The sequence below is a fragment of the Sceloporus occidentalis genome, unplaced genomic scaffold (genome assembly GCF_023333645.1).
Source record: "Sceloporus occidentalis isolate IW3139 unplaced genomic scaffold, rSceOcc1.0.p SCAF_7, whole genome shotgun sequence".
Lineage (NCBI taxonomy): Eukaryota > Metazoa > Chordata > Lepidosauria > Squamata > Phrynosomatidae > Sceloporus > Sceloporus occidentalis.
In genome coordinates, this window is record NW_028316987.1 from 2514577 (window position 1) to 2533371 (window position 18795).

Sequence of the window (18795 nt, forward strand, 5' to 3'; positions counted from 1 at the left end):
TCACTTTTCCTCAAACAGGTTTAATCGTTTTCTCCCATTCTGGTTCTTCCTTTGTTTCATGATGCTCAGGAAAGGAGTATAGAAGCTATCCTCCCCATTTTATCCTTGTAAATCACCTGTGAGATAGGTTAGTCTCCAAGAGGATGACCTGTCCCCATTCAGCAAATAAGGATCAGACTGGAGTTTGGGCTTGGGTCTCTGCAGTGTAAACATAATTCTGGTGGTGTAGTGGAGCCTGGATCAAAGCCCCTAGGACTTCTCCATTAGCAGTCACCTTCCCTCCTCTTAGGCTTCCTTGTTCCCTCTTAGTTGAGCTGCAATCCCCAGAGGAGCTGAAGGGGAAAAAGTGGATTTGTGTATTGCTGTGAACTATTCCTGTGTCGATGGAAGGTATTTTGTGGTGGTTTGAACTTGAAATGACAACACTCATTTGGTTTACTAAAAAGATCTCTGATAGAAATGAAAGGCATCTACACTAGAGGAATGCAGTGCATCTGTGGTATCAGCTGGAGTTTGTTCTAGGACCCCTGTGGATATCAAAATCTGTGGATGCTCATGTCCCGTTAGGTACAATAGAGTAGTAAAATGATGTCCCGTATATAAAACAGCAAAATCAAGGTTTGCTTTTTGGAATTTATATGTTATACTGTATTATTATATTATATTGTATATTATATTTTGCAGGATAATTTCATATCATCTGAAGGGGAAATACCCTCATTCCCCCTCCCATATCTCTCTGGATTTTGTTAGTTAGTCTGGCTAGAGTAGATCCACACATAATTTGTTGAATGTGTAGGTAGATAAACCCCATTGATTCAATTGGTGCCCTCTCTTTGGGACTAACAAAATTCAGGTCACAGAATGCAGTTGAAGAGCTCTCTCTTTTTAGAAACACTAGAATAAATGCATCTGGATTGGGACACATGGGAAAACACCAACTTGGCTATTTTTTAAAAATACTTTCACCATCGGGGGGGGGGGGGCTTTAAAAAAAGAAGCCCATTGACACATTATAATACATTACAAACTGTCATTTGCTTGGGTTTCATTTCACGTCTTACAATCCCAGTGCTGATGCCAGCTAAGGAATCCTGGGAATTGTAGTCCAAAAAGGAACTCTTTTTTTCAGGAAGCCCCCCCCCCCAGCTTTCCTAGTACTAAGCTTTCTCTGCTTTCTATGCCCTTGCAGCTTCCCTGCCCCCACCCCCTGAAATTGCAGCATCTGTTTTAGCTATTTTTATTTAAATAATGCTGAATTTGCATGACTTCATGCTTCCATTAAATGGTGATTTTGAAGTCATCAGTTTCCTTTCACAGGCCTTCAGTGAATGGGGGGCATGGTGGGGAAATGTGGCAAACAGGTGCAGCTGCCCAAATTCAGCACTTTTTAAAAAAACAAATAAGGAAATCACCCAAGGTCTGGTAATGGAGGAAGATGTGAGAAGGTGAAGGCTGGGCAGTGTGAACCTTCTGCTCAGACCAGTTCCAGGAAGGTCAGGCTTTTTGGTGATGAAATGAATTGAGCACAAGTCAGTCTAAAACAGATCACAAGATCTTTGTATGGATTGCACCATTTACTCATGCAAATATGCAGGACATCATAAATAGCAAGACGCTGTCTAGAAAAAAAGCCACAGCGGTCACTTTGGGAAAGGTTCTATGTCTCCATATAGCCCAAATTGCAGGATTTTTGTACAGACATGTGTACGCCACATAAGTAGAGTTGCCAATTTTTGTGGGTCATTTCCAGGTTAGAGTCATGGATGCAATTTATCCAGTTTTGTGGGCTGCCTTCAGCTCCTAGAAAAATTGGGGCCTGCAGTGATTCTGACCTAGCAATCCTAAACAGAAGATCTGCCTCAAAGTTGAGGGACCTCTTTCGGTGCGAAGGCTAAACTTAATTACAGACAGTGGCGTCATCAGGGGTGTGTGCATGGGATGCAGTCTGCACTGGGTGACACTCCAGAAGAGGAGTGACACCTGGTCAGACCCTCCTCCTGTTATGCCCTTGTCAGCTTTCCCGTGGCATCGGAGGCATCAGAAGTTTGCCTGAAAGTTGTGGAACCTCTTTCAGTCTCACGGTCAAACTTAATTCCAGGCAGTGGCTTCATTAGGGGGCTGCAATCTGCAATGGGTGACATCCTAGAAGATGGCTGACACTTGGTTGGACCCTCCTCCTGCTATGCTCTCCTCAGCTTTGATGCGACAGCAGAGGCCTCCTCATGAGGAGCCCTCCACTGTTGTGGTAAAAGAGAGGGCCAAGCATGTCCTTTTAGCTTTTGACCCCCCCCCCCCCTTGTCAGCTGCCTCCGCCCTGGGTGACACCATAATCTATGACCAAGGAAGTTGTAGTCCAAATAAACATCTTTTCCTGCCCTTTTTGGTTTGAATTGAATGGGTTAAAATGGTAGGAATGATTACAGAGAAAGATTTTTCAAAAAAATTTGCCTTCCCAAAAGAATACTTGATTTTAATCACCCACATCCCATCCTCATGACTGCTTTTAACCAAATGAATAGATATCAGGAAATCTGGGTTCTCAAACATCAAACTTGGCCTTCCAGTCTGTTATCATTTTAAATTGCTGGAAACAGACCTGGTTGGTCAATTGGTCCCCTTTAAAATACAGTGTCCACACACACTCACACACACACTGAATTATCCAAAGGCTGGTCAAAGTAGGGCAGTATACCCATTTAATTCAACACCACATGGAAAGCATTATAAAGCACCAATTGCAAGTTCTATTTATACTACACATGCAGGAAACAAAAACATATTTTGAATGGTCCAGGGCTGGAGCTGCAGGGGAGAGGAGGAGACAGAAGGAAAGTTTTTAAATTAGGATTTCAGATGTGAATGATTTCTTTTCAAACAATCTAAGATTTCAGATGCAAGCGATTGCTAACATTTTGTTGGAGTAGGTACAATCAAAAGCTTGTGATTCAGAACTCAGGTTACTTTTTATACTGCAACCTCTAGAGTCATCCCCAGCGTGGCCATGCTACCTGGGGATCCTGGGAATTATAGTCTAAAATTAACTTTTTCCAAACTCTGTGGCATTTGTTTATCCACCTGCCTGAGAATAAGACTCACTGAAGTCAAGGAGGACTCAGTTTTGAATGAGACATTTATAGGGTTCTTTTGTTAACTTCCCAAAAACATAGATTGGGGAAAGCTCAACAGAGGCAAATAAGAGATCAGAGAGGAGATCCCATTTCAAGAAGGCAGCTTAGTTTTAACATCAGTTGGGTGAGAAATTCACCTCCTTTAGCACATGGATGGACTCTATAAAAGAGGTCACAGGTATGAATTTGCAGGAACTAAGCAGAGCAGTGGAGGACAAGAAATCTTGGAGATGTCTCATCTACAGGATCACCATGGCTTGAGATTGACTTGAGGGTGGATAACAACAACAAGAGCACAAGGGAGAGGAACCTCCAGCCTCTGGATCTAGCTTATGTGATATCTTTGATCTTTGATAAATGTGTCCTTTTGTGATGTCTTTGCTAGCCCTTAGTTTTGTTCCTCTACTGATATTCAATTAACCAAAAGTAAGACTCACTGAGTCTTACTTCTGAGTTAGGCCCCATACAGACAGGCCGAAATAAAGTTGCTTCGGGTCACTTTGGAGGTATGCTGTTTAAATGATACATGCATTTTAAGAGGTCAGAAGCTGTGCCAATGCTGCGCTCCAGTCCTTAGGATGGCTTTTGCATGGCTTCTGGACTCTTAGGCCTCATGCATCCTTTAAACAGCATACCTCCAAAGTGATCCAAAGCAGCTTTATTTTGGCCTGTCTGTATGGGACCTGACATGCCTGGAATAGTGTTGCCAGGCATCTCAGGTCCTCCAGGTCCAGGAACAGGCATCATGCAGCCCTCCAGAAGTTGCTGAACAATCAGTCCCAGCATTCTTTGTCAATGGCAGTGCTGGCTAAGACTACTGAAAGTTGGAATGCCACAACCTGAGGGTTACATGATTCCTACCTCGTCCTGGTATTTTAAATTATTCTTCTCCTGTACTGATCCTTCTGTATGGATCTTCCTTCCTTTCAATCTCAGCCACAATCTTAAGCCAAAGAAAAGCCATGGTTAATATATAGGGGGGAGCCAAATATGGTCTCTGATCAGATAATTTTCAGTACCACCCAAAAACAGTGAATGTAGATGGATTCCTAAGGAAATAAAGGCTCTGTCCATAGGTTTGTGTAAGATAGGAGGCATTCTGTCACCCTGAAAATCATTCAGAAGAGAACAACAGTGATGATGGAAAATCCTATAATACACGTTGTACAATGACAAAGAAAGTTGTGGGTTGACTCATTTTCTCAAGCTGTTCAGGGCTGCAGGCAACCTGGCATGGGTTGCTTGCCTTTCTGTATGTTTGTGCTTAGTTATGGTCTGGATCGTTTGCCTTAAACAGTGAGGACTAGTGACATAGCCAATCTACCTTGAAAGCTCAGGTTTGCACTAGATATGCCCTAGCTTCTAATTCCGGCTTGATTTGAAGCTTGAAGCAATTGGTACTACACGGAGAAGGAAGAAAAAATCTCTAGGTTTTTTGATGTTTCAAAGAAAAGAGAAAAGAGACAGTTTTGCAAATGGGCAAATCTACCAGGGAAAAGATTACGCAGAAGTAATTGTAATCCCAAAGGGAAAAAACAGCTTCAGTCTCCTGGCAGTGATCGGCTCCTGTCTCATACTGTATATAGCCAGTTTCCCCCCCTTTTTCTTTTCATTCTTTTTCTTTCTTTTAGTGCCTGGTTTTAATAAAGAATTGAATAGGATGCCAAATGTTACTTGCCCTTCTTTTTTGCACTTTGCAGCTCAGGTTCCGGACAGTGATGAACAATTTGTGCCTGACTTCCATTCAGAAAACTGTAAGTACTGCTGTAACTGGGGAGGCGCAGAGGAGGGGAAGGTATAGCTGTGGTGTAGAAAACTGGAAAAATACAAACTACTGGAATATGATGCAAATGTCTGAAACTCTAGCAGCTTGATCCCTTTCTGCTGAAATCAGCAGGCTTAATCTATTTTATATATGAAGGGTATTAGATCTTACCACAGAAATATTTTGAAAGCCTGATCCTATGCTAAACTTTAATACTCTTCAAATAACAATTTTCCCTTTATTTTGCTTGTTAATATTTCTAATTTGGTATTAATTATAGCTGCTGCTGTTACAGGTACTGATTCTTTCTTTTGTAAACACCTCCTCCCCATTTTTGTTAATATTTTTTCTTTCTTTTGGAAGCATAATTGGGATCATAAAAGACCGTGGCCATGTGCCCTTTTCAAGAATAGAAGGCCCCCAGTTTGAAGGGCAACCAGAGGACAGTTCTTCTTTTTGAAGACAATAATGTCTGTGAAAGGCCATGACCAATAAAGTCTGATTTCACGTTTTTTTAAAAAAGGAAGGAGGTTAGTGATTTTGAAGTTGCTTGTCTACAGTGTGCCACCTGGGTAGCAGACTTAGCAGGTAGGTAGATCAGCTTGTTATAGTCTTCTCCACTCAGAGGGAGATGTATTGTAATCATGCCTAAGGATAAAAGTTATTTCTAATCTTGCTTTGGAACATGTGCCTTCAAGTTGACTCTGATTTATGGTGAATCTGTCATGGGCGTTTCTTGACAAGATTCATTGCGATGGGGTTTACTATTGCTTCCCTCTTAGGCTAAGAGAGTGTGTCTTACTAAGGGATTTGAGTCCTGATCTCCCAGAGTCCTCAGACCACTCTACCATAGTTGCTGTCACATTGGAACATAGTAATTAGCATAAGTGGACCCTTCCCATCTATGGGGGTTCAGTTCTGTTCCTAGCTCACAGATGACAAAAACATGGAGTATCACAACCTATGGCAATGTGCATGCAGACGCATCCATGGGCACACCCCACCATTTAATATTTGGGGAGTGGCGATCCATCGGCAGTCAAATCCATGGATTACCACCTTGCCAATACACATGGTCCACTGTATTATCTGAGTGGCTACTCTGTGTCAGAAGGTGATAAGCTCTCAGGTGTTTCAGAAGGGAAGGATTCATGATATACTTACAAGATGAGGGACATTTCCCATCTATTTAAATCGGGTGCGAATCTTGTAGACTTCCAGTAGGCTGATGGACTGCAAGCCTCCTTCCTTGCCAATGAGTGAGGAATGCTCGGAATTCCAGTCCAACATCTGGAAGGAGACATAATTCTCACTCCTTTTTAAATGGTTGAAGTTCTGACATTTAACAAAATGAAAGTAACTTAGGGGTCAGTCTTTTAACATAAAACTTCAGTAAGTCAAAACTTCTGTTGAACAGTTAGAACTAGGCATCCAAAGACAAGGGGCAGGCAAAGTTACAAAGGGAATGTGAAAGTGGCAAATCTAAGAGTTCTGGGTGTGAATGATTTTCAGTGTTTCAGTCTGCAATGCTGAAAACTGAAGGAAAATTTTATTGGAGGTCAGAATTCTCATTTGGAGGGACAGCACCATCATTTTGTGCCCCCCCCCCCCACAAGCTACATCCTTGGCTGCCTGATTCCTACTTGTACCATAGAGATTTTGGAAGCAATGCTATGATTATCTCTCACCCCATCAATTGGAATTTGCCCATTTTAGGTTGTTAACAACTCTTCCATTCAAGAATAGCGTTTGCTAGTAGTGGAGCCACTCTCCCGTGATTGTGTGCTCTCATTTTGCTGGAAAGCTTTCTTGTGTTTGCAGGTACATTTGGAGGGATGGAGTTGGAGGTAGTCACACTTACAGCAGAGCCATTAAATTCATTGTAACTTACATTAGTTATGGGTCTACTGCAGGATTAAGAAGTTGCTGCTTTACAGATCCCATCACCATTGACTGTGCTGGACAGGGCTGCTGTGACTTGCAGTCCAGCAACATCCAGAAGCCTGCATCAGTCCCACCTCTGGGCTACTGTAAGTCTCAACATAAGAAGAGCCCTGGGCTTTATCCACACTGCACAAGTATAGAAGTTTGATCCCACTTTTAAGTGCCATAACAAAATGCAACATAACTATGGAATTTGTAGTTTTATTAGGTACTAAGAATTCTCTACCAGAGAGCTCTCATCCATTCCCTTGACCTGCAAAAGCATGGTTTTCTGGCAGAAAATTCTAAGTACTTGCCAACCTGCAAATCCCAAGATTTCACAGGACAGAACTGCAGAAGGTGAAATGGCATCAAAGTGCCATAGTTATGCAGTGTGGATCTACCCTGCTCAATGAGACCAAAGGCCTGTCTAGTCCAGCATTCTGTTCATGCAGTAGCCTCTGAAGCCTACAAACAGGACATAACTCTCCTTTCCCTCTTGTGATCTTCAACTATGGATCCTGAAAGGTTTATTGCTTCTGTAAGCCTGTCAGAATCAGTTGCTGAGGGTTGGTGGATGGGGGCTTGAGGAGAAGACTATTGTCCTCATGTCCTGGTTATGGACTTCTCAGAGATGTCTGCCAGAGAGCCATGGTTCTGTAGTTCAGGGAAATGGATGAGAGATCTCTAGCAGAGAATTCTGAGTACCTAATCAAACTACAAATTCCACAATGATGTTGTATTTTGCTACGACAGTTAAAATTGGGATCAAAGTCCCACACCTGTGTATTGTGGATAAAGCCCAGGAATTTACTTATGTTGAGACTTCCAGTAGCCCAGAGATAGGACTGAAGGAGGCCTCTGGATGTTGCTCAGAGATGCCTGGTTAGTCAATGTAGGAATATTGAGATGCCTTTGGTCTGGTCCTCCTGGTTCTCCTTAAGTCCAGATCATTCTCCTCCAATTCCTTGCTTCCACCTCCCAGCATCTGCTGCCCAAAATCAATGCCTCCCTTTCCCTAATCGTAGGCCTGGCCCCGAACTTAGCTCATACAAACTTATGGTGGGGTACGTACATGAAACAGATCTGTCTTGATAACTTCATTTTTGTTCCCCCTTTCCCAGTAGCCCTCCATAGCCCCCCAGCGAAGATCAAAAAGGAACCCAAGAGCCCGTGTTCGGAAGCCTCTGCATCCTGCAGGCACAGGCAACCTTTTCAGTACCGCCATGGGGAGCAATGCCTTTATGCCAGGTACCTTTTCATATTATCTCCCATCATCTTCTTTGTGTCCATCCACTTCACCAGGCTCCCTTTTCAGCCAGTCTTGCCTTTATCTTGGATTCTTCCAACTCCTGATGAATAAATGGAATAATCTTTCACCCAGCCATTTAGCTTTCCCCTGCATAGCAACGGCAAAAAAATCTGGCCCTTCCTGTCTGTCCACTCACTGAAACTCCTTTGTGGTCTTGCCATTCCTTAGCCTTGCTTGTTGGCTGCAGCTTTCTTTTCTCCAGTCTTGTCACTCTTCAGTGTTCCCATTTCTGGCCAAATGTCTTACAAAATCCTTCCTTTTTTACATTGCTTAGAATATACAATGCCCTCATATTCCTATACTGGTTTGATGTATTTATTTGTTGAATATATATTCTGCTTTTCCTTTGGTGAGTTCAAGTTGGCATGCATCTTTCTCCTCCTCTTTAGGTAGGCTCAGATGAGAAATTGTTTATAATCTAACCTAGAGTCACTGACTGAGCATCATAGCTGAATGGGGATTTGAATGCTGGTCCTCACCACTATAATATATAGCTTTCCATCCTTTCAACATTTAAAAAAATTATTCAGAATTAACCCACTGCTCATCCACACTTTCTTTTTGTCCTTGCTTCCTTATACATGCTTATCTTTGACCTTCTTCAGCTTGTCTCTTCCAACTCTATCTCCTCCCCATCCATTTCCTTGGCTAAGTCTTATGGTGTATCTACACTGTAGAGATAATGCAGTTTGACAACACTTTAACTGCCATGGCTTCATGCTACAGACTGCTGGGATTTGTAGTCTGGTAAGGCAACAGGATTTGCAGTTTGGTGTAAGACAGGGACACAGTTATTCTTTTTCTCTTGTACATCCTTCCTTTTTGTCACCATCCAGTGTTAGCATTGAGAATGTAAGCTCCTAGGGGCAGGGGATTGTCCATATCCTTTATGAAATCTGTAAAGTACTGACTAAACAGTCAGTGTTTTACAGATCACATAAGGGATCTACAACCAAGCTGCTGTCATCATCACCATCATCACCACCACCATCATCATCATCATCATCATCATCATCATCATCATCATATTGTGTGGGTGATACTGTTTTGGCTCCTAAGGGCACATGCTCAAAAAATTGGTTTCATTATTAATATATATCTGATGATGGGGATGCTAATAACAACAGGTAAATAGCTACTGCAGAAGTCGTCTGTCACTATGCATCAAGGTTTTACTGGTTTAAAATGTAGATGAGAGTAAGGAAGCTGTATACGCTACTACAACTGATGCTTAAACATTTTTTTAGGCAAGATTCCAACTTTGTAAATCCCTCCGTCCCATCCCAGGCTGCATCCAGTCGGGCATACCTTATGGAACACAGGTGAGCCTCTGCATGGCAGAAGTCCACTTTTGAAATGTGTCTGTTGCTCTGCCCACTCCTCCCCCACTGTAATCTTGGAAGCCCAAGGCAGGTTAATATGTTAACTTAAAAATGGGATGTGTCTTTCCTTGTGCAATTTGCCCCTCAGGCATTGCCTGTAATGTAGGTAGGACTCCTCTGGAGACTTGAATGCTTCTTCTGTAACACATGCTCAAGCCAAGGCTCTGGTGAAGCTCTGCAGAAGAAGGTATTACAAATGTTGTGCACTTGCTGCGATCAGCTCTAGAGTCAATAATGATCAGTGAGTGTAGCAGATAAGAGAGATTTGCAAAGGATTGCCTGCATCCTCACTTCATTTCAGCCTGTACAGCATCCAAACACACTTTCCCCAATTTTTGGATTTAGAAGGGGCCCTTCACTAGTCTGTGGTATGCTTTATGATGGAAATAAGATGTAAGAAACCTGTAACCTCATATTTTATAGTAGGCTAGGGCACCCAAGATGCTCACTGGGGTGGTGGGAGCTGTTGTCCAACCCATATTGGCCAATATCTCACCTTCTTGGCATAGTTCAACACATACTGGCCAAGATTTCACATCTTTTCAGCATAGTTAAATATCTACCAGCAGAGACATGCTATGCTGGCACTATACAATGTGTATATGGAATACCACTGTACAGCAATGTATGAGAAACAGTGAAAGCATTAGGCTGTATGAAGTGTGGAGTACATACCGAAACACTACTCACTACTCACTATTGTGCATCTTCAGAGGTTTTGCATGGGTCACTCCACTCTCACCACCACTAGCTGGATATATTTGTTTTATATTGTTTTTAAAAAATCACTGCATGCACAGTGTGACTTATGCCTGGGTATGTTGCCAACAGGATTCTGGCCCTTGTGTTTGTTGGGTGTGCCTTTCCTTTTCCCCCTCCTGCTCTCTCCCCAGTGCAAAATTGTCCCCTCCTTAGTGTAACTTGCAAGACAGACTGTCTCATTTATTAGTTATGTTTCTATAATGGTTTTCCTTAAGTGAGCTCATAATGGCTTCTGTCTCCTCCTTCCTAGCCCTGTGAGGCAGATAAGTTTGAGAGGGAATGCTGCAGGGCTATCCAGTGACAATTCATGTCTAAGTGGGAAACTGAACCTGGATCTCCTGCAACCCAGGGTGTATCCACACTGCAGAATTAAAGCAGTTTGACACCATTTTGTCATGACTCCATCCAACAGAATCCTCGGAATTGTGGTTTGGTGAGGTATTCAGACTGGTCTGTCTCTGATGCCTCAGAAAATTACAAATCCTAGTCCATGGCAGTCCAGTAGTCTAACCACGATACCACACTGTCCTGACCCAAAAGCCCTACTGGGGAAAAGGATATCAGCTCTAACCCATATGTCTCACTTTTTTTATTTGGGGGAATGACCAGGCTTCTGTGCATTTCTCCCCTGAAACATCACTGTCTGTTTATACTCTCTTCCTAGTTCATACCAGCTGCATCCTGAAACGGGCCAGCCCTTCTCTGCCTCTCAGGCCTCGGCACCAAACACTTCATCTACTTATCAGCGCCCGTTTTCTGCCCCATGCCTGCCTTACCCTCCTCAGGGCTTCAAGCAGGAATTCCACGACCCCATGTATGAGCAAGCAAACACACTGGGAGCTACAGGGAGCTCCCAGTACACAGCTGGAGTGGTGATCAAACAAGAGCAGATGGACTATGCTTTTGAAACAGGTAGGGCATGACAGAGTCATGTGGATGGTGGTGATGGATGGTATATTTATTATGAGAGGGGACCGCAGCAGGTGACTCCCTGAGGGGATGATACCACTGCTCTCCAAACATCTGCGTTTGGGCATAAATGGCCTGTGTCACTTGCCTGTGTCTCTTTAAAATGCTGAAAAGATGGTGTGAGTGAGACGAGGCTCAGTGGGAAGAGAAAGGAAAGGCCCCATGTTTTTTTTAATTTAAAATTTAAATTTAAGTGTTTTTTTAAACAATTTTTTTCAGTTCTTTAAAACATTTCTTTAAAAACATTGCATCTTACCAAATGTTCACTCTACATGAAATGATGTACATGTAAATACATTTAGTCTGTGCATATGATACTGTAATTGAAAGGTATACTTTTGATTTTGCTGGTTGTTTATGTCACAACTATTGCTATTGCATTCAGCGATGTACAGAATTTACAATTTTTGTGCAACTTTGGTACAAAAAAATCACTAAAGATTCTGTATGGTGTGGTATGGGGGGAGGTCAGTGGAGGGGATGACACCATGACATATCCCACTGGGTGATGCCAACCCTAGTGATGCCACCTTTGAGGGGGTATAAAATTCATTTTAAAAAAATCTACCAACATCTGTCAATACCATTTGGGATAGCAAGCATTTTGGGGAGGAAACTGATGGATTTGTCAGGCCTAAGATTTTTGCATCTTTGAACTCTGGGTTTGAATCCCTGTGCATTTCCTTGTTTGGGCTGTTTGCAGTGGCCAGAAAAAAATGTCATGGAAGCATGAGGGTTTTGGGGATCTTTTACAGGGACTTTAGGAGATGCATGGAGCCCATAGGGTAGGACACATTTTCCCCACCCAGGTTTACACCTTCCGCTTCCCAGAAGCCCCAGCTGCTACCAAAGATTTGCTCAGTCTTTTCTCCATGGCTTTGACATGCCTGCAATTGGTTAGAGATTTCTTTTTGGATGCACTGTTTCCTTCCAATCTACCCCTTCCATGAGTTGCACTTTTTCTTTTCTGCCCCATAGCCTCTCAGAATTGCAGTCAGGCATTCTGCCATGGGGATGATAGTGGGAGTTTTACACATTCAGTGACCTTGAGATGCAAAGAGAGAGAGAAAGAGAAGAGGAGTTTTGTTTGGCTCCCCAGGGCCGGACCTGGTATTGCATAACCTTGAACCTCCGCCCTCCCTGCTGTTTTGGCACTGAGCCTGCCTGTTGCTGAATGAAGCAGAAAGGAATTTCATTCACAAAATGGAGGCACAGGAACCAACCCCCTGGGCTGAAAGGAGGTGGGGTAGGGCGGGTTTCGGATTACATTGCTCATGCTTTCTCCTTGTGGGACAGCTGACATCAGCATATGCAGGCTGGTAACCAGACAGCCAAGCCTTGGCTTGCAGCCCAGAGACAAAATCAGGACATGCAGAGAAAGTGAGAGCTCCCAAACTGGAGGTGGAGGGGTGTCAAAATAACCAGCTATTGGAACCAGGTTTCCTCTGGATTGCCAAGCAGCCACCCCAATCCACTCCAAGCACTCACCCGATCGACGATTATTAAAAGATTTTTCCTGGCCTGCCTCATCCACTCTAAAAAACCTCAAAAGTGCCTGTCTCCTTTGGGAAAGACATTGAGATACAGGGGAAAGATGTAAGAAGCCATGTTGGCTGGGAATTGCAGTCCTCGAAGGTGACTCTTGCCAAGCTTGGTTCCTGGCCTCCCCCATTCCTTTACAGCGAATCTCATAAATATTCTGCTGCTTTGAGGAAAAGTCAGGCTGTCCTTGACGCATCTGCCAAAATCAAGCAGGGCTTGCGAAAGTTACTTTTTAAGGCTAGGGGATTCTGGGAGTTGTAGTCCCAGTGAGTCACTTTTTGAAAATCCATATTCTGTTAATATGGAATAATTGTCCATTTGCTTCCATACTGGGAGCTTATGAGTGAAAATGTGGATGGGGTGGTGAAGCTTTTTTGGTGAATAGAGCTTTTGCTTTTTTGGGCATGGACTTGTGTATCTAAGGGAGTTCCCAATGGGAAGGAAATGGAGATCCCCCCCCCCCCCCGCATGCTACCATTATTTTTATTTATTTCAATTAGCTTTAAAACAAATAGGCCAGTGGCAGCTTATGGACCAGGATGACAATGCCTGGTCTGCTCAGTCCTCAAGCTGCCCATGACCCCACATGACTTCTGAATGTGTGTGTGTGTTGTTTTGTTTTGTCATAAGCGGCTTGCATGAAGAATCCAAGATGACAAAATTCTAAAGCCATTCCAAACACTTGCAAAAGAAGAAATGATGACAAAGCCTTACCCCTCTGTTCAGCCTAAATGCAAAAATCATTAAGCTGGAAATGATCCCATGGATCCCTGCCATGCAGGAAGATGCACCTAAAGTAGTCCCATGAAATGGGTATCCAATCTGTTTAACCCCCCCCCCCCCCCCACGAAGGAGATTCTACCACATTCCAAGAGGGTTTATTCTTATGTCAGATAGCTCTTAACATTAGAAAATTCATCCTAATGTTTTGGTGGAATCTCCTTTCTTGCATTTTGAATCTGTTGGTTTCTGTTCTACACTCTGGAGCAATGGAAAACAAGCTGCCACTGTCTTCTGCCTTCAGATATTTAAAGATGGATCTCATATCACTTCTTAATCTTCTGCTGGACAAGCTTAGGTTATCAATAATAATCAAATAACATGTATCAAACAGGTATCACAGGAAATGCTATGGCTTAAAAATCTAGAGACAGCAAAACTGCCACCATCACAACCAAGATCAGCTATAGTTGCCTTCTGAGACTGTACCTTTTGGGAATCTATCTAAAATTGGTGATAAGAAGAAATGAAAGATTTCTGTGTGTGATAAGTTCCACAACTGTACTGCCTTCACCTTTTAGCCTTTATGGCTTTGGAGAGAGAAGGCAATCCTGTTTTGTCATCTGTTTCGTCTTTGCTTTGCAGATGTCCCAAGCTGCCATTCAATGTATATGAACATGGAGGGATTCCCAGGTCATTCCAATCCTGATGGCACGTTAGGTGAGGAAGCCCATGTGAGAATCTTCTTTTATTTGCACACATCTCTTGGGGTGATCTACTTCACTCTTTCAGCGTGGGCTATTTTGATACCAGTAAAATAAGGGGTGGTTGGCAGCTCCCATGTTAAGGGGGTAGTGAATCGGCTCTACTTTTGGTCCAAACTATCCAACGTCCTGAAGTTATTTGGGGTCTAAAGTTCGGCAACTAATTTAGGATAATCATCAGGCAGCACTGCCATCCCCATCTTGATTGCATATGTATGACTCCAGAAACTTTTTTAAGGGTCAGACGTTGTTATGTGACCAGTTCTAATCAGGACAGAAAATTAGAAGAAGCAGTTGTCACATAACCAGTCCTAGCCAACCTAGAGCTTGGGGAAGGGATAATTTTGGAAGCTGAATGCCAGGACAGTTTACTTGATCACCAACAGGGATCTTAAAATGTTTGTTTTGCAGTGCAGATCACTGATTTATTTTCATTTTTTATTTTATTTTTTCATTTTTGCAGGATACAGTTATGAGAAACAGATGCGGCCATTCAATGAGGATGTTTGTGTTGTCCCTGAGAAGCTTGAAGGTCTGTAGTACTCTCTTCCAGCATCACATTTCAAATGAGTTGATTCCCTTCCCATCAGCTTTCTTCACTGTCTGGCTTTCATGACTATACCTAGAAAGTGGAAATACTGTTAGCAGGAGCAATAATAAAGGAACTGTCTTTGGAGGATGTGGGGATGGCCTTTCCTTCACAACTGAATGGGAAGCAAAGGGCAGAAAATAGCGGCTTTGGTTTCACAGCAAGTAAATTTGGGGAGTATGGGGAGGAGTGAGATTGGGGAAAGGAGATGACAGTTGGTAGGAGTGCTGTGTGCACTCTGGGTTGTAGTCTGAACTTTTAATAGAAATCTCCAAATTGCTGAATTCCAGCTTCAAAAATATGTTTAGCACCTTTGATACTTTTTTGGACTAAAAGGTAAAATAGGTTCAACACCTCCCTGACATGGAAAAAGGATCATCTGCACTGGCCGTAATACTCCAGGCTGCTTCCAGGAGTGGCTTGGATTTCCCTCATTTCCTCCACACTCCAGTGATGCCAGGTGGCTGCCTACCCACATATCCCACTGTGTTGCACATTGTTGCCACAGCTGGCCTCTCAGGGCAGAAACAATGTGCCCAGCTGGGCACCTCATTGTGATCTCAGAGGGAGCAACTTGTGTCAGCAATGGTGGTGCCACGAAACACAGCAGAGCATGTGTGTAGACAGTTGCCTGGCATCGCTATAGACTACTGCAGACTTTCCTGCAAAATCAGGAGCAAATGGTGAGGTATTTTTTACACTGGTTTAAGAGAGGGATAGGGCAAATGCAGTGTGGGACTGGCCTCACACTATGAAGACAATCCACATTCAAATCAGGGATTTAGTCCTGCATTGTGTAGACAGGGTGCAGTGAAGGCAGGGAAAAATCAATTTAATTGGCCCATGTAGACATGCCCCATAAGAGAAATTGAGACAGGAGGGGGTTTCTCTTTCTTTGTATTTGCTGTACTTGCCAGGAGACATCAAGCAAGAAAGTAACGGGTACCGTGAAGGTCCTCCTTACCAACGGCGGGGGTCTCTGCAGCTTTGGCAGTTCTTGGTGGCCTTATTGGATGACCCCAGCAATTCCCACTTTATTGCCTGGACAGGCCGAGGGATGGAATTCAAACTCATTGAACCAGAGGAGGTGAGACCTTCCTTTTCTTCTTTTATTTAAAATACATTTGTGCCACTCTTCCTTGTTTCACAATAAAGAAAATATTCTTGACTCCATCCTTTTGAAAGCCACCTCTAGAACCCCATAAATGTGTGACTGGACATAGCTGTAAAGTAGGGGGTGGGCAAAGGATAGTGTTCTAGATGTTGCTAAAGTGCAACATGTAGAACACATTAGTTATGCTGGCTAAAGATGGTGGGAGGTACAGTCCAACAATATCTTTAGCATTGTACTTTACTTGTATTTGTATATGCCTTCAAGTTGCCTGTCAACCCATGGTGCCCACATGAATTTCATAGGGTTTTCTTAGGCAAGGAATACTCAGAGGTCTTTTGCCAGTTCCTTCCTCTGAAAGATGCCTACAGCATCTGGTATTCATTGGCAATCTCCCACCCAAGTACTAACAGAGCTGAACCTGTTGAAATCAGACAGGACCTGGTGTCTTTAGGTGCCTACCTCTGCTGTAAAGGGAAGGGCATTCTGCCCATTCTTGGAGACTATAACTTTGATAGCTCAACCACCTATCTTACAGGTCCTGAAAAAAAGCAACCCTTTTAGATGCTGGCCAAATGAGGGCCATTATATTGTACTGAAAGAGGTAGCTGTGATAGTCTCTCATTCAGTCCCCCCAAACTCTACTTTTCTCAGCCACTGTCCCCTGAAACTGGCTATTTCCTGGTTGGTGGAAGATGGAGGGAGCAGCAGACGAGCATCCAGCTGTTTCACTACAGCTGAGGTGCTGAGATCTTGACATGGCTGCCTCCTGTTTTTCAAAGGAAACAAACTTGTGTGATGTTACAAGTTTATCTGTTAAAAGGGAAATACTTTTAACCAAATATAGGTTATTTGGCTGAGAAACAGCCTTGGACTTTGCTGGTCTGAAACCTCTCTCTCTCTCTTTCTCTCTCCCCTCCCCAACTCCTTCCCTTTTCTACCTTGGTACTGCAGGTGGCACGACTTTGGGGTATCCAAAAGAACCGCCCTGCCATGAACTATGACAAGCTGAGCCGCTCTCTACGTTACTACTATGAAAAAGGGATTATGCAAAAGGTGGCTTTTGCCAATCAGAACTAGGATTTAAAGCTGGAGTGTGATTTGAATTTGAGAGGTGGTGCTTACATTGTGGAGCAGCCACACAGCCCAAGACATCTCCTTTTCAGCCTATAGGGCACAGATGGGGATCATAACATCTCTCCCTTCCTCTGTAGTCCTGCCATGCAGGAATGCACAACTAAAGCACTCCCAAAAAATGACCATCCAGCCTCTGTTTAAAGACCTCCAGAGGAGAGTATACCACCCTGTAAGGCTATCTGTTCCACTGTTGAACAACTCTTACTATCAGGAAGCTTTTCTTAATGTTAATTTAGAAATTTTTCTTTTGTAAGCAATCACTTGGTTCATGTCCTAGTAATGGGGGGGGGGGGGGGGGAAGAAAGCTTGCTTCATCCGTTCACATATTGAAAGATGGCTATCCTGTCAGCTCTCCTGTTTCTGTAACATACCCAGCTCCCTAAATTGTTCTTCATAGGGCTTGGTTTTCAGATTTTTTACCATCTTGATCACTCTCCTCTGGATATATTCCAGTGTGTCAATATCCTCCTTGAATTGTTGGCAGCCAGTTTTGGAAAGTAGCAATCCTAACTACTTTTCTCTAGAGCCTCTAGGTGGGAATCATGCAACCCTACAGACGTCGTCAGACTTTGGATCCTAGCAGCCTTATCCAGAATAGCCAGTGGTGTAAAATGCTGGAATTTGCAGACTGAATGAGATTGGGAAGACCCCATTATTTCCATCTCATATAGAAGGACTTTGGCGGGATACAGACGGGCAGGAGAAGACGTCTTGGAGGTGTATTCTGCTGAATACGGAGCCTCCAGACCGCCCGCCCCGGGGGCGTGGCTCAGGAGATGGGGCTTCTACATGGGGGGCAGTGAAGATGCCTCACCTGGGGCCGTTTCAGACCCGGAGTTTCCAAACCGCCGCCTCGGAGGACACTGCAAAGAGAGAGGCAGCTTCCTCACGGGCGGCCAAAAACGGGGCTTTTTTTTTCCTTTGCCGGCTGGCGGATGCGCAGCTGCGCAGCTGCAGCGCTAAGCAGCGGCGGCAGAAAGCCTATGGGCACATTTAAAGTGCCCAAGCCCCTTTAAAACTTTTCTCCCCGCTCTGCCCAAGAACAATGGTGGTCTCCTGCCAGCTGGTGATCAGCTGGTGTTGGCATCCTTGTCCGCTTGCACTTTGCCAGTGTCACCAGCATCATAGATGCCTCCTCTCCTTTGGTCCCCACGCTCTTGCTGAATCTGCAATGCACAGCCACAGCTGTCGCCGCTGCCACCGCTGTCCCCCTGCCATCCCCCATCACCTCCCTTGTACATATGTAAATATTTAAAGTTTTAGGGGTTTTTTATTGTTAGGTGAAAATGGCACAGGAATGTGTGTAGGGGTTCACTTTAAAGTCCAAACTTTCCAAGCAGCGTATGCGTACATGTTGCTCTAGGGTTAGGGTTAGGGTTAGGGTTAGGGTTACGAGTCTTAAAATGCTCTGCAGCTGTGCTGCAGCTTCCACACCTGCATGGCAGCTGACGCTGCAATTAAAGCCGGACTGCAAACTGCGCATGTTCCAGGACCCTGACTCATTATGCGACGCAGCAGATACGGAGCTTTTAAATGGGCAACTTAAATTAGCGGCATAGCAATTCTGGCGTACCGGTGCAGCAGCTTACAGACGGAGCTGCGCAGCTGCGCATCAAACGGAAAAGAAGCGGAGAAAAGCAGCACCTTTTTAATGCCGCTTCTTCCCGCTTGGGGCGTGCGGGGGGCGT

General features: G+C 43.9%; 1 protein-coding gene across 1 annotated transcript in view; it reads left to right on the forward strand.

Moving 5' to 3' along the window:
* The window catches only part of ETV4 (ETS variant transcription factor 4), a 34859-nt gene that overhangs the window by 14562 nt on the left and 1502 nt on the right, over nucleotides 1-18795 (forward strand). Inside the window, exons 5-12 of the mRNA XM_089534054.1 lie at nucleotides 4832-4885; nucleotides 7944-8070; nucleotides 9379-9453; nucleotides 10940-11187; nucleotides 14152-14226; nucleotides 14734-14802; nucleotides 15777-15946; nucleotides 16925-17026. Of these exons, the coding sequence (XP_089390180.1) occupies nucleotides 4832-4885; nucleotides 7944-8070; nucleotides 9379-9453; nucleotides 10940-11187; nucleotides 14152-14226; nucleotides 14734-14802; nucleotides 15777-15946; nucleotides 16925-17026 (920 nt within the window). The remainder of the gene's footprint in view (nucleotides 1-4831; nucleotides 4886-7943; nucleotides 8071-9378; nucleotides 9454-10939; nucleotides 11188-14151; nucleotides 14227-14733; nucleotides 14803-15776; nucleotides 15947-16924; nucleotides 17027-18795) is intronic.